The 12,279-nt window shown below is 26.8% G+C and overlaps 1 protein-coding gene across 1 annotated transcript; it reads left to right on the top strand.

Moving 5' to 3' along the window:
- The first annotated feature begins 4,104 nt into the window (after window positions 1-4,104).
- Window positions 4,105-8,269, top strand: LOC132929126 (V-type proton ATPase catalytic subunit A). The gene is made up of 12 exons (XM_060994240.1): window positions 4,105-4,262; window positions 5,585-5,677; window positions 5,774-5,886; window positions 5,962-6,327; window positions 6,390-6,541; window positions 6,621-6,762; window positions 6,857-6,986; window positions 7,068-7,194; window positions 7,259-7,507; window positions 7,571-7,777; window positions 7,835-8,024; window positions 8,093-8,269. Exons 2-12 carry the CDS (start codon window positions 5,602-5,604, stop codon window positions 8,183-8,185), a joined length of 1,845 nt encoding a protein of 614 aa, XP_060850223.1. The 5' UTR covers window positions 4,105-4,262; window positions 5,585-5,601; the 3' UTR covers window positions 8,186-8,269.
- The last annotated feature ends 4,010 nt before the right edge of the window (window positions 8,270-12,279 follow it).

Genomic DNA, 12,279 nt, shown 5'->3' with positions numbered 1-12,279 from the left:
GTCTAGGGACGCCCCTGTTTAAAGAATCTAGCTACTAGCGTATGATATTTGGAAGTCAATAAGTAATAAATAATAATTATCCTGATAATTTTCGAAATAACTATTACTAATTAGATATCGAAAAAAACGAGATGGACAACAAAACAAACCATCCTTAGCAGAATGTTTGGTACCTACTTACATGATAAATTTAACAATGCTTTGTTTACTGAATTAATTAATATAGCTTTATTAAAAGTATCCAATAATGAAAGTTTTAAATCCTATATTAGATCTAAAAATAATTATTAATTATCATCGTTATTGAAGTACGAGTTATGAAAAATACAAAAATGACATGTGAATATGTGATAAGTCCATATAAAAAATACAATGCATAATTGATTTAGAGATTGAAAATACTGAATATGACAAAATTAAGATGGATTTAGAAATGTGTGATATTCAAAACCAGTTTGAAAATAAACGTATTAGAAAAGCAAAAAGGAAATCTGATAAACAAAAAGAAGATGAATCAATAATTAATATAGTGCAAAACAATTTTAAGTTGAAGTATATAATAAAGTATTTTATGTTATTATACAAGGTTTATTAAAAATAATATATCGTTATTTGATCTTTTTCCTTTATTGCCAAACCATTTTGAACCATTCAAAATTGGAATGCTGAATTTCCGAATCCGAATGGTAGATTATCTATACATTATCTATCTTCAAATCTTAAATAATTATTGAATGAATCAATGAAACAATTATGATGAAAAAAATAAACATACTAGAATTATTAAATTTCTCTAGTATATAGAAATATTTAAATTTTAAATATTCAGTCAATGACGAATATTGGTAATAATATGACATTTAGTGTGAAGATGGTGAAAAAGATTCAAAATCGTATAAAATAAAGTCATGCAAAAGCTATCTTAACATTCTAAACTATTTTCTTTGTTGTTACAAAGCCTTTAATTATTAATTAATTATAATTTATTTTCGAACAAATATTCTTATATAAACTTTGATGTTGGCATATTAGTTCTTATTGACATAACACAAATAGTGTGTGAAAGATCGTTTTCAACACTATGTAATATGTATACAAAAATAAAAAAATAAAAACCAGCTAAGAAGTACTATGAATAATAAACATTTAGACACTTTCATGTTAATGGCCATCAAGAAAAAAAATACTAATTGAACTTTGCGATGACGAAATAATTAACTCCATTGGAGAAAAGAGTAAATTATTAAACGATTTATTATTATAAGTAAAAAAAAGTGTTAGCATAATTAAAGCTAAAATAGTTTGCTTATTTAAGTTGGTGTTTTAATTTTTTTTTATTAGAACATATTAAATATTATTAATATATTATTAATATATTATATTAAAACAGTTTAAATAAATTATGATTAATATATTTTATTAATTGTTATTTATATATATTTACACACAAAATTCAATATACAAATAGATAAGAAAATAAGAAATATAACTTCTATTCAAGAAATGAAAAAGCTGGAGTGGTCGAGATGAAATTAATTTTCTCGGGTTGAATTGTTTTCCTACTCCACCCCTGAATATAACCAAACTTAATAACAATAAAAAATAAAAAAATCCCTAAATACGATTAAATATCTAGTATCTACAGGTTACGCTATAGTGCTATACAGTCGCTATTTTAATATGGGAATTTTATTTTTTTTAAATATAATATATACAAGGTGATTCTTTGATCGATTAACACTTTTTATTTCAAAATCTATTGAAATTTTCGAAAATATTTTTTTCACCATAATTTCCAGTCAAAATTAAATAACATTTAAAAAAAAATTATACTCATAATATTTTTATTTTTATATTTTTTTTATTATTTATTTTTTTGAATGTCAACATGGGTAAACATTTATAATTTCATACTTCAAAGTCTTATGTTTTGGAGTATTTCGGTTTATAAAAATCGAAGTATTTAAAGTTATGGTTAGCAGAGTGGATTGGAATAGGGATACCCCACAAACTGCTAGTGTACTTACTTGCATTCGTTATAATAACATTATTGCCAATACACAAATATAAAATGCACTAATATAAATATTAAAAAATACTAAAAACATACGAATTACTGCAAATACAAATAAATAGGTACATTATTAATATTAAAATACAAAATAAAAAAAACCTAAATAATATTTTTTATTCTGGTCTAAGATCATCACTTACAGAAATTAAAAAATTTAAAATATTATTATTTGAAAAACGTTTAAAAAACTTTTTTAGCCAGTCATCATTACTTAAATTATTACGAAATCCTCTTGCTTTATAATTTAAAATTTTTTATTGATGCACCTGAGTTGCTCATCTTTAGAGCTCCAATAAAAGCCAAATATTCGCATGATTAATTCGCACTAGGTAGGTACTGCACTAGTATTGCAAATTTATTATTTCACCCTTCCGAAATATTGTTTCAAATTTGTTTGCTCTACCGCCTCTACCTATACCAGCTTTAGTTAACTCAAACACGTTCCATATGGAACGATATAGTAGGTAGATATAGATGCCCGTATTTTTCGAGTAAACCCAAAGAACCTATTTTTCAACCTATTATATTATAATATGTACCTATAAAAAAATAAATATTATTGATTCAAATGGAAATGTCTCAGTCTAGGGGGAAAGTCTAATTGTCTAAATACCATATTTAATACCTATCTGGCTATCATCTGCTACTATATCGAAGCTGCCAGCAAGCAGTCTATCCAAATATTCCGAATGGTTAGTGTATTGTGTACCTATATATACGGTATATATCTAAAATAGGTGTTTTCTCAGCAGTCTTTATTTCTATTGACTATATTTATGCGCAGAAACAGTAAATATATACAGTTTAAATAGTTTATTATATGGTGCTGAGTGCTGATATGACGCTGTTATACAATTATTCATATTATTATACCAGGCTTCCAGTGCTGTATTTAGAGCTGGGCAAGAGGACATGGACCAGGGGCACAATTTTAAGAGGAGCGCAAATTTCAATACTATAGTTTTGTAATAATTTTTCACGCAATAGGTATTTCAAAAATTTATATTTATTTTAACAATTTTTTTACAATGGAATCTCGTTCTATTTGTGTATTGTATTGTATATAAATTTGGAGCACATAATTTGAAATATTGTCCATTCATTGTGCATGGAATATTGTAGATATTATACGTATAATTGATATGATGGTAATATTCTCGTAAAATGGGTAGTTGATGAATATATTTATAGCATGATTCTACCTATACGAAATGTACATGGCTTGTCAAATGCAAATTTCCCATTGTGAGGAGCGGGCACAAATGCAGTAATTCGCCAAGGGCGCCACTAAACAGTAAACGGTCCTGTATTACATGCATCTCTAAACCCTAAACCTATGTATAGGATTAATGATTATTGTATATAATAATACATCAATTTTAATACTTTCAATGGCTAAATATTATAATCATTTAGATTATTTTTTTACTAATAATTAAATGTAATTATAATATTAAATATAAATAACTTTTTGATTGGTTGGATTCCATTTAATTTAGAAAAATATGATAGTAATATTGTATAGGTATTAGTATACGTCATAACACTCAAAGTCAAATAGGCTTAAGCATTATTTTAAATTATATACACATTATATCTGTAGTTCTGTCATTATTACATATTTACATTAATTTATCTTAACAAGTATTCATTTTATTATTGTTAGTTCAGTTAGTTGTTACCAAATACCAAGGCTTCTATAGTTCTATGAACAAAATTATCATGCTTCGATACTTTTTATCTAATATCTCTTTCTAGTTTCTATTGTATACAAATTAACAAATTATTTAAACTATTTTCAATTCTAAAATATATTTTAATTTATTCATTTTAATTGATTAGAAAAAGAATACTGATACAAACTACAAAGGTAATTAAAATTACCTTGATTGATACAATATATAATTTTATTCAATACTTTTTATTTTTTACTTCAAAAATACACAGAAAAGTAATATAAAATATTTTAAAATTATTATTTATTATATATAAAGTTGGCATTAGAATCTATGTTGTTGCACATGCAGCTGATAGACGTCTCCTAGTCAGCTGGTTAGAGTTCCACCCATTATTTTTCAAGTCGCGGTCGCTCCATTCACCGCCAGTAGCAGCACTGTATGAGTTGTGGCTTTCGGAGTAGTCTTTCAAAGTTTCAATCGAAAAAGGATACGCCCGTGCAGATATTCATGTGAGTATAATTTTTAATTATTAATTTTTTTACCAAAATGTTTCCTTTTAGTTCAATACAATTGTACGAATGTTTACACCGACTCAATAGTCATCCATATTTTTGACGTTGCACCCTTTAACCTCCCGTTATCAATACTTATCAACCCTTTAATGGTACCCTCCCAGTTTTGACGGCGTTGACGGTGGCTACGGCCAACACCCTCAAATCTATACTACGAAATATTAAAATTTTAAGTTGGATTTTTCCTCAAATCCTATCTTAAATACCGAAATTATGCGTGTAAATATTTCTCCTAGTTCATTGCCAATCCTAACCTAATTAATGCGGGATCCGCCTTATTTTTGGATATTAATTAACTAAATGGTAATTGTGTTTAATTGAGTACACTTTAATAGTACTGATTTATTTGTTCACGAGCTTCTAAAATATATTTGAAGTATATTTATTTATATTTATAACTACAAATAAAATTATGTAATTTATTAAAAATATATTTTTTATGTAAATAACAAGAACCTAGATAATGGATTAAATACATGTTAAAATATTTACAGTGATTTATGGTTTACATCTTAATATCTATAAACTCTTGTTGCTCCATGTAACTTATATAATATTTTTTAAGCTGAACTACAATATTTTAGTGTAAACTATTTCTCTATCCCAGTTCATAATGTACCACTTGTTACATTGTATATATATTATTTATATATATATTTATTTTTCTAATAAATTAAAATTTCATGTTTAATGTATATTATTTACACATATTTTAATTTAGTATATATTATAAAGTATGTGGAATTCTATTAAAACTTGTTGTGGATCATTAGGTAAAATATTTTATTTATGTATGAGTATTATTGGATTCATGTACAAGATTGATATTTTAATAAAGAATATTTGACTTTGTATACTTAATATTATCTTTAGTACTTGTAATTATGTATATTTACTTACTGACTACTGGTTATTTGTAATTTGGACTTTAATTTATAAATATAATTACATTGCCTTTTAATTATTATTTTCATGAAAATATAATAGTTACATTAATATTAAATGTTAGTAAAAAATGTTAAAAAAAAAACAAAATGTTTGTATTCTTAAGTTCATATTGAAGTTATATAAATATATATAGGTTTGTTATTGTCATATTATCTATTAAGCAGTTTAGGAGTAAATAATTAATTTAAAATACCTTGTTAGCCCTATACAACATTTCTACCTACATAATTAATTTAACTTATATTATTTGTATTGATTTTTATCAAATATTATAAATATATATTTTACTAAACCTTTTCTTTATTGTTCAGACAAAAATAGTACGAAAATGACTTCGTTAAAGACATTTGAGGATGAAGACCATGAAAGTGAATATGGGTTTGTGTTTGCTGTGTCTGGACCCGGTAAGTATAATTACTTAATACTTATGATTAATTTATCTGAGTTTTTATGTATATTATTTTTTACTTATTTATTTTATCATTGTTTTTTGATTTTAGTTGTTACAGCTGAAAAGATGTCTGGTTCAGCTATGTACGAACTGGTTCGTGTAGGTTACTTTCAACTGGTTGGGGAAATTATTCGTTTAGAAGGTGACATGGCAACAATCCAGGTTGATAATATTAAAATTATTATTTTTATCTTTTAAAATAATTACATTTCTAATCATACAATGTATTTATTCTAGGTTTATGAAGATACGTCTGGTGTTACTGTTGGTGACCCTGTGTTAAGAACTGGAAAACCACTTTCTGTAGAATTAGGACCTGGCATATTGGGAAGTATATTTGATGGTATTCAACGGCCGTTAAAAGATATTAATGAGCTCACCCAAAACATCTACATTCCCAAGGGTGTTAACATACCTGCTTTAGGTCGTAGTGTTACTTGGGATTACAATCCATCCAATATTAAGATTGGAAGCCATATAACTGGAGGAGACCTCTTTGGTCTTGTTCATGAAAATACTCTGGTTAAACATAAGTTAATGTTGCCACCTAAAGCTAAGGGGACAGTTGTATTTCAAGCTCCACCAGGAAACTATAAAGTTGATGTAAATATAGTTTATAACTTTATTTTTATGGAACATCAATTTAGTCATTATTTTGTTTTTAGGATATTATATTGGAAACAGAATTTGATGGGGAAAAATCATCATTTACTATGTTGCAAGTGTGGCCCGTACGTCAGCCACGCCCAGTTACTGAAAAGTTGCCTGCCAATTATCCACTTTTAACAGGACAACGAGTACTTGACTCTCTATTTCCGTACGTTAAATAATGTTAAATATTATTTATAACTTATTATTTTTCTTATATAATATTTATATTTGTTGAATCTGTTTAGATGTGTACAAGGTGGAACAACTGCCATTCCTGGAGCTTTTGGTTGTGGAAAAACTGTTATATCTCAAGCTTTATCTAAATATTCAAACTCTGATGTTATTATATATGTTGGTTGTGGAGAACGTGGTAATGAAATGGCTGAGGTAAAATTATATATATAATATATATATTTATGAAAATAATTTCATTTGAAATGTGCATATAATTAATTGTATGTATTGTATAATTATCAATTAGGTACTAGGAGATTTCCCAGAATTATCTATTGAAGTTGATGGTGTAACTGAATCTATCATGAAGAGAACTGCATTAGTTGCTAATACTTCTAACATGCCTGTAGCTGCTCGAGAAGCTTCAATCTATACTGGTAATGACTATAATAAATATTATATTATATACTGACTGTCTTATTAATTCAATGTTATATGAAAATAAAAATAATTTTTAGGTATTACTTTATCCGAGTACTTCAGAGATATGGGATATAATGTGTCTATGATGGCTGATTCAACGTCTCGTTGGGCTGAAGCTTTGCGTGAAATTTCTGGTCGTCTTGCTGAAATGCCTGCTGATAGGTATATTAAGAAAATATAATTACCTATTTATTTATTTAAATAAAATGTTTTTATTATGTATTAGTGGTTATCCTGCATATTTGGGTGCTCGTTTGGCTTCCTTCTATGAAAGAGCTGGCCGAGTAAAATGTCTAGGTAACCCTGAACGAGAAGGGTCAGTTAGTATTGTTGGAGCTGTCAGTCCTCCAGGTGGTGACTTCTCTGATCCGGTTACATCAGCTACTTTAGGTATTGTACAAGTGTTTTGGGGGCTGGATAAGAAATTGGCTCAACGTAAACACTTTCCTTCCATTAATTGGCTTATTTCATACAGGTATTTATAAAAATTACCAATTATGTTTAGAATATTATTAAACAATAATTTTTTTTTTTTTAGTAAATATACAAGAGCTTTGGACGATTTTTATGACAAGAACTTCCCTGAATTCGTGCCTCTAAGAACCAAAGTTAAGGAGATTTTACAAGAAGAAGAAGATTTATCTGAAATAGTGCAGTTGGTCGGTAAAGCATCACTAGCTGAATCTGACAAAATTACATTAGAAGTTGCTAAACTATTGAAAGATGACTTCTTACAACAAAACAGGTAATTCATTTGGCTTATAGCTATAATATTCTCATATAATTTTGAATATTTTTTTAGTTATTCGTCTTATGATCGTTTTTGTCCATTTTACAAAACCGTTGGAATGTTACGAAATACTATTGCTTTTTATGACATGGCACGTCATGTTGTCGAGTCAACAGCTCAATCTGAAAACAAGATAACTTGGTCTGTAATCAGGGACAGTATGGGCAATATTCTTTACCAGTTATCCTCTATGAAGTTTAAGGTAAAATATTTTTTTTTTTTTATATATATATATATGAATATTTTTAGTAAATGTGTCTTGATTAATAGGACCCAGTTAAAGACGGTGAATCTAAAATCCGTGCTGACTTCGATCAGTTATATGACGACATCCAGCAAGCTTTTAGGAATCTGGAGGATTAAAAGTATTTTTCACATTAATATATCGTTATTCAAAAACAAAACAAAAGTTTGTAAAAAAAAAAAAAAATATATATTATAATGAATTGTTGTTGTTTACTCCAGCTTAAGTAAAATTAGCGCACATCATAGAATGAAACTGTGGTGACGGATGTAAAATTCTTTTTGTGTTTAAACTTGTTGTTCATATGTGTCACCATCAAAAAATTTTTTATTATTCATTTTATTCGTCATTCCATTCTTGTAGATTTCTTTCACAATAAGTGAACTATTATTTTATAATTTAATTTTAATTCGACAATAATCAACCACACCGTGTGAATTTTATAAATTCATTTCTGTTTCAATTAATCATTATTTAAAGATATAAATACACTCATCATGTAAATATAAATTATTTATTATGAAATTGCCTACTATAATAATTTAAAAAATAGTTGAATCAGTACTATTTTTATTATTTTTATTTTTTAGGCAATACAAAAAATTTAAATATATTAAAATATTACATTTTAAAAACGGTTTCCCGCCATATAAAAAAAATAAATAAATAATCTAAATACCCAAGAATACTATTTATATTTTCTTAAAACCCAAATAATTATTGCCAATGTTTTTTTGAATAGCCAATTATGGTTTTTTTTGTCATGAATGATTGTTTTGTTGTTTTTAATTATATTATAATTATATTATAGTCTATGAATTATATAAAATAACGTAGGGGTTAATTCTTATGAAAGAAACCATTAGAGTGTACTTGGTAAATTTAATATTTGTAAAATATTATTAGGTAATCTGTTATCAATGATAATTAACAAATACATTCCAAATTTATTGTAAAATTGTATTTATTTTAACATCCTTTACTTTTAGTAATATATTATCTTTCCCAATGAATAAAATTATATTTTAGTATTGATAGTTTTTCAAGCATCCAGTAACATGAATTTATATCTGTTATTTTAGTCAAAAATGATTATTAAAAATTCTTAGTCTATATGAGTTGTAACAACTAAAAATTATAATTGTTGTACAATATGATATATTGATAACAAAGGGGAACAGAAAAGTTCAACAAAATTAATGTCAAAAAATATAATTACATCATAATTACAACAATTTATTGAAGTAACATGTGTATTACAACATTGTGTGCAAAAATAACTAGCTTGTAATATCTTCAGTTCTTTATTAAATTTTTATGAAATAAATAAATATGCACTCATATGAAAACACAAAACTCATAAAATGTACAATGGGCCACGATTAAAAATATTATATTTACAATGAGATTATTTTATTATTGAACTCATTATTTCAAAATCTAAATTTACTGAATTGTTTTTAAAATATTTTTCTTACATATTTTCCAACAAATAAAATAACATTTATTATATATATTAAGTATTTTACATTTTTGAATGACAATTTTTTAGATTTTACACATTGAATATTCACCCTAATAATAACTATTTTTATTTTTTGTATTAATTAAAAAATGAATAGCAGTGGATACTTGGAATTTTTACAAAATGATTATGTGATGAATAACTATTAATTATGTTAATTATTTTATTATAATTAAAAAAACAATATTTATGGGGACTTGTATCTTCTACATATATTATGATTTATTATGTATATGTTATTACTCAAAAGTGAATAACTAATATAATTTTGTATAAACTATATACAGTAGTATCCACTTAATAGGGAGTATGGACGGCTCAATAATGGGGACAACAGCTTAAGAGGACGTCATACCAGCATGTGTTGTCTTCATCTTACAAACATTTACCTACATGGCAAATTTTTGTTCAGTAGGATCAATTTTATGTAATTAGCTTGATTGAGAAAGGGAGAAGATTATCAGTGTTTTCTCGTCGGCTTTTTACCATATTTTAATTTTTAAATGATTTTTGAGTAGAGATGTTCCGGGTAACCCAGCTATTACTCGTTACCTGAGTAGGTACTCGATATCATAATTAAAACTCGACTCTTACCCGTTACTCGGTTAGTATTAAACATTTTACTTGACCACTGCTAGGAACCCGCAACAAAAATTTGCCATGTAGGTATACGTTTGTAAGATGAAGACAACACATATTGGTATGACGTCCTCTTAATGGGGACAAATAAGTAGGGTCCCGAGTAGATTATGTATTTGTTACATTAAAATTCAGTTTATTGGAACAGTGGTATTAGTGGTAGACCCTCCCCCCCCGGGTTGGGAACCGCCGGATAATGAGGACAGATATATCACCACCACTCAATGTATCCCAATTAAGCAAATTTGACTGTACAGAGTGTCCCAAAAAGGCCACTTTTTATTTAAATCGGTAGCCATATTTTTATTTTTATATTTATAAAATTTTTTTAATCTACTATCATTCCGGTTTGTTGCTGTGTAATTATAATATTGTACATTGTACATGTATTATAAATTATAATCTATGTATAAAGTATGTACCATGTACGTCCGTGGCATTAGTGCATTATCAATACAAACACATTACTTATTTCTATAAACGCAAAATTACTCTTTTTATAATATTTTTAGCTCAAAATAAACCGGGGGTGCTAAGCCCGTATGTGCGCCAATGTCAATGATATTATATCATAATTTAATTCAAATTTAACACACCTACTACAATGAGCCAGTACCCAGTAGACACTTAATGTACACACATCAGATTATCAGAATACTAGAATGGTACCTACCCACTTATCTACCTTTTTTATTCTGATGTGTAAACATCTAAATAATATATACGTGGTAATCGGTCAAAAAGTCCGTTTTAAAAAAAGTTGGACAAAAAGTCCGGATTCAGTTTTATCTATTATATTATTAAAAATCTTATACTAATATACTGTCGTCCTAATCCTAAAGTAAATCAATAATTACTTTATGAAAATTTAGTAAGAAGCTACATTTACGTCCGTTTCACCAGCCCCCCCCCCCCCCACACACACACAATATTGAAATCTCGGATTTTTTTTTCACTAACTTTTCAACTTTTGCATGCTAATTTTTAGTGAAAAAAAATCCGAGGTTTTAATATTGGGGGGCGGGCGGATGAAACAGACTTGCTATACTTATTTTGTGAACTGTAGTCTATGATTATACTAATTAACATATTTTTTAGTACACTCGTCAGCCGTATAACACGATGTTTATAATTTATTTCAATAATTATAAAAAAATGAGTAATACAATATGACACATTGGCGTATAAAGGAATTAATTTCGGTCGATGGGTGTGTTTGGGGTTCACTTTTTCACTTACCTTTTCCATCGTACTAGAAGTACAAGTGTACTTGAGACCATAAGTTACTAGTGTACCAACACCCGACACCGTTATAACTAACTTACTGCTAATAGAAGCTTGAATATTAAATCAGAAAAATCTCAATAATTTAACCTAGATATGGGTCTATAGTCCATACGTATTAAGAAATAGTGAAATACATAAATAGTTAAGTAATTATAAGATAATATACAATTATATGAAGATGTTGTTAAATGGTTTTAGATACACGAATAATTTTAATTTTACTAGTAAATAAAATTAATCAAACTAATAATTATCAGTAAGAAAGATAGTACTTACCTATTTATAGATTTCAGGCAATCTTCGTGCTATCATATGAACATAATATTTATTATTTATAAAAACTCACTACCTAATCAATATTTAACAGTTTAACACACAATTATTACACAAATAAAAGATAAGTTTCAGAGTATAAATATTAAGATTTTTGCTTACTGTAGCAAAATTGCCAAAATTAATAAATTATTAACCAATTTATGATTTTTAAAGACTTGTATTTAAGTTAGGTAACATATGCTCGGTTGCACAAAAATCATCCGATAATTAATTGGCTCCAATGCTCCATTAATCATTATGCTTTATTAGTTTTGTCAGTTGAATAAAATATTTTATTGGTAGATAAATATTAAGAATCGTTTTGTTCATGAACAAATCATTATGTATTTTATTATATCTTGAACCACAAACATTATATTTATGGGGTATTGCCGTATTGGGGTCCATTTTTTAATTTTGCTTACCCTGCCAATTAAGTCTGTAATC

This window comes from Rhopalosiphum padi, chromosome 1 (assembly GCF_020882245.1).
Source record: "Rhopalosiphum padi isolate XX-2018 chromosome 1, ASM2088224v1, whole genome shotgun sequence".
Taxonomy (NCBI): domain Eukaryota; kingdom Metazoa; phylum Arthropoda; class Insecta; order Hemiptera; family Aphididae; genus Rhopalosiphum; species Rhopalosiphum padi.
This window is presented reverse-complemented; position numbering and strand designations above follow the sequence as displayed.

Coding starts and splice junctions, on each gene's coding strand:
- LOC132929126 (XM_060994240.1), top strand. CDS start 5,602: ATGACTTCGTTAAAGACATTTGAGGATGAAGACCATGAAAGTGAATAT. Junction 6,987..7,067: donor AGAAGCTTCAATCTATACTG/GTAATGACTATA, acceptor AATAATTTTTAG/GTATTACTTTATCCGAGTAC. Junction 8,025..8,092: donor TATCCTCTATGAAGTTTAAG/GTAAAATATTTT, acceptor CTTGATTAATAG/GACCCAGTTAAAGACGGTGA.